The 3,508-nt window shown below is 40.6% G+C and overlaps 1 protein-coding gene across 1 annotated transcript in view; it reads right to left on the reverse strand.

Moving 5' to 3' along the window:
- Positions 1 to 2,251, reverse strand: part of LOC109304246 (sulfotransferase 6B1-like) — a 9,089-nt gene extending 6,838 nt beyond the window's left edge. The window contains exon 1 of the mRNA XM_019526728.1: positions 1,854 to 2,251. Within this exon, the coding sequence (XP_019382273.1) occupies positions 1,854 to 2,055 (202 nt within the window). The 5' untranslated portion in view covers positions 2,056 to 2,251. The remainder of the gene's footprint in view (positions 1 to 1,853) is intronic.
- Between the last annotated feature and the right edge of the window lie 1,257 nt (positions 2,252 to 3,508).

Genomic DNA, 3,508 nt, shown 5'->3' on the forward strand with positions numbered 1-3,508 from the left:
TGTGTGTGTGTGTGTGTGTGTGTTTTTTCATAGGGTGAGTCCCACATGCACCCCCCACCATACAGATACACACAGACACCCCTCACACTGCAATACATGCAGACCTCCACACCCACACCCCCTCATACACCCCAGCTACCCTTCCCCCACATACAAACCTCCACAAACCCCATACCCACCCACACCCCACATATCCATACACACCCCCACATGCTCCCTCACCCCACACCCCCACATATATCCACCCTGTACGGACACAGCCATACCCTTCTCCACAGCCCACACACCCACAGTCCCCCACAAACCTATACCCCCCCACACAATATACAAGAGTAAGACTTGATTTTAAGCTATTATATACAATCACCCCTATGTACACTACACAAACACATGTAAACTAGGACAAAAATATTTTTTGAAATCAGATTAATGAATGTTTTAGGTGTTCATTTTTTAGAATATAATTTGGTATTTTTCTGGTTTCAAGATGGCAAACCCCCTTGCTGAAAGGAGTACTTCTGGAGGCAAGGGGAAGGACTTCTGGTAACAAAGGTCAGTAGTTAGGGGGGTGGGACTTCCAGTCACAAAATGGTGACCAGGGGATGGGGCACCTGTCAAGTGCTACCCATGTGGCCCTCAACAGCTTCCCAAACCTCAGTAAGTGGCCCTCCACCCAAAATAATTGCCCACCCCTAGTTTAGGGTATGCTTCCGAATAGTCACTGGGGAGGACGCCAGTGTCTTGGCCATACATCTCTGAGTTTGAAGATGGGAGTGAAGACAGATGTCTAGGCTGTGCCTAAGAAACACTGTAGCTATAGCAGTGTAGACATGTCTATAGTGACCAATGGCTTTCTGAAAACCAATATACATATTTGTAATGGGGTAGTACATAAGAGAAAATAATTTGAAAAAAAGAAATATCCAACAGGCCTATTTCATCTCAACCCATTTCATGGCTTATTAGAAGCTAAGCAAGATGGACCACTATCTTGAGTTACACAAAGAAAGCAGAGCAATTTATTTTTTTCAGGCAGATCTAGATAGCCTTTCAGAAACTGTCTCTCTCCAAACTGGTTTTCCCCTTCCATACCCATGTCCCTCCACAACTGCATATTACATTTCACCCTGGTCGCTAACAGTGAGAGAAAGATGAAATTCTTGTGTCATGAGGCTTACTTTCCCTTTGGAAATAATTGTTATAATTTTTATAACCGTGGATAGTTTTCAAATCCTTGTAACTGTTGTATTCTTTTAAAAATCTTAAGCTTGTGGCTACTCCGATTTCCTGTGGAAATAAATTCTGTCTTCTAGAGGTTCATGGGGAATAATTTTCAGTGTTATCAACCAGTAAGGGCAGGATACAGGGAATTACAAACAATCATGGAAGACTATGCATTAATGAATTTTGCATGATATCCCAATCCCAATATTTAATTTTCTCAAGAATTGTCACAAACTAAACATTTTTCATAGGAAACTAAATGAAAAATCTAAACAAGGTAAAATATTGCACCTCAAGAAACCAAACGGTTAATTTTATGAAAGACATACATTTTAATTTTGCAGATATTGCAGAAATGTTGCAGCAGATACAAAACAGTGTACAAGCCATTTTTACTATGATAAGTATACTTTGATTTTTCTGATGTGTCCATAGCCATACTTTAACAATGACATTTCTAATTTGAGACCATTTGTTACCTCATGGTCATCTGAACTATCTCCTTTATATCTCACTAACTAAAGTGATTTATTAAAATCTGAGACAATTATTTCAGTGGCTTTACTATATCCTGATCATTTTTAATTATATTACACCTTATATTTATGAATAAAGCAAACCATATTCACCAGATTTAGGGTACCCTGCTAGGATGACATCATCACTTCTTGCTTCAAATGCCTCCAAAGCTTTGAATTGCTCAGGACTACAAACAGTAGCTGGGTAGAATATCCCCTTGTAGGAAAATAGCAGACCTTCACTCTTCATTGTGTCACCAGTGGCAATTGCCTTATCTACCAGATCAATAAATACTTTCCTGTTTCTTGCCATCCTTCTCTTTCTCTCACACTCTCTCCTCTTGTGCTGGACGTGAAGTTCTGTTTAAGCAGAGTCCCAACTTAACTTTTAATAGAGAATTTTGTTTCTTTTGAACCAAATGTGCAAAACCTGACTCCACCTTCTTCATCTGTAGCGATGTAGGTCCAGACAAAGAGTATGAACTAGCAACCACTGGAGGTGCTTAAGGTTATACCACTGACAAGGAAAGCCAAGGGAAGAAAGTCTAAAGAAGAACACAAAGAAATTAAATATTTGCTTAAGTTAAAATGGTTATATAACTTTAAAATACCACGTGTAAAAATTTGCGGAAGAATTAGTGCATAGAGTACATGGACATAATCCATTGATAAACAAAAAAATAACTCCGATGCCAGGTTTTACTTTGGTTGGTCAAACACAGGATGCTTTTCTGATAGGAGCTTCACCATTTTGTTTATATGCTACAATGGGATTATTATTATTATACAACCTTATCATTCTTTGAGAACTGAGATGTGAAGTGCTGAGATCTGGAAAGGAAGCTGTCACTGTGCTGGGCCCCTGGCTGCAGAACTCTCCTAGTACGGTAGCTCACCAGAGGCCAGATTACACTTATACGCCTAATAGTTGTAATAGAATCTTGGCTCCAAGTCCTCTATTTATCATTCTGCAAGACACAATGCCTCAGTTATCCTTTTAGGCTAGCCCATTGTTAAGTTTGGATGGAGGCTAAGGAGTTTTTACCATCTGGTGGTCATGTGAGGGCAGCTTACATAAGATACAGTTTTTTGTTTAAGGAGGGCATCATGAGTTATTAATAGTTTTCAGGTTTGTATTCATACAACCTGATTAGTCTGAGTGTCAGTTTAGGGCCCTGCCACACGTTCAAATTAAAGCTGGGTAGAAACCAGCTAAAAGGTTATTACAGATTTTCAAGCACTAATTTTGTAGCTGACTGGCTCTTTTTATAGCTGGATGAACATTTTCATGGTGTGATAATTACCTTGCATGTATAGCTGGTTTAAATTTATTGTACAGTTAACCAGTTAGTTGTATAATATATGTAACATGTGGCAGGGGCCTTACAGACTATGCAAAGGGTAAAATCCTGAAACCACTTAAGCCCATGCAAAAGTTTCTAGGAACTCTCAAAAAGGATGAGAAGAGAAGCACTGAAAAAAACAAGGGATACCATAGAATATGATAGTCCTTGGAACTAATACTATAGCACAATTGGCTGTCACCTTTTCTCTAACCCAAGGGTGCTTGACCCGAGATTGCAGGCCAGATCCAGGCCACGGAACTGTGCCACTTGGCCTGCAGGGCTCCACAGAGGTCTGGAAATTTGGAGGCAGGGGAGGAGCAGCCATGGCCAGCCCATCCTATCTTGCAAAACCTGCAGCCACAGGGGGCCCTGCAGCCAAAAGGCCCCCTGCATCCAGCCACTCACCACACCCCCCATACC

This window comes from Gavialis gangeticus, unplaced genomic scaffold (genome assembly GCF_001723915.1).
Source record: "Gavialis gangeticus isolate Ggan-Ray unplaced genomic scaffold, GavGan_comp1, whole genome shotgun sequence".
Lineage (NCBI taxonomy): Eukaryota > Metazoa > Chordata > Crocodylia > Gavialidae > Gavialis > Gavialis gangeticus.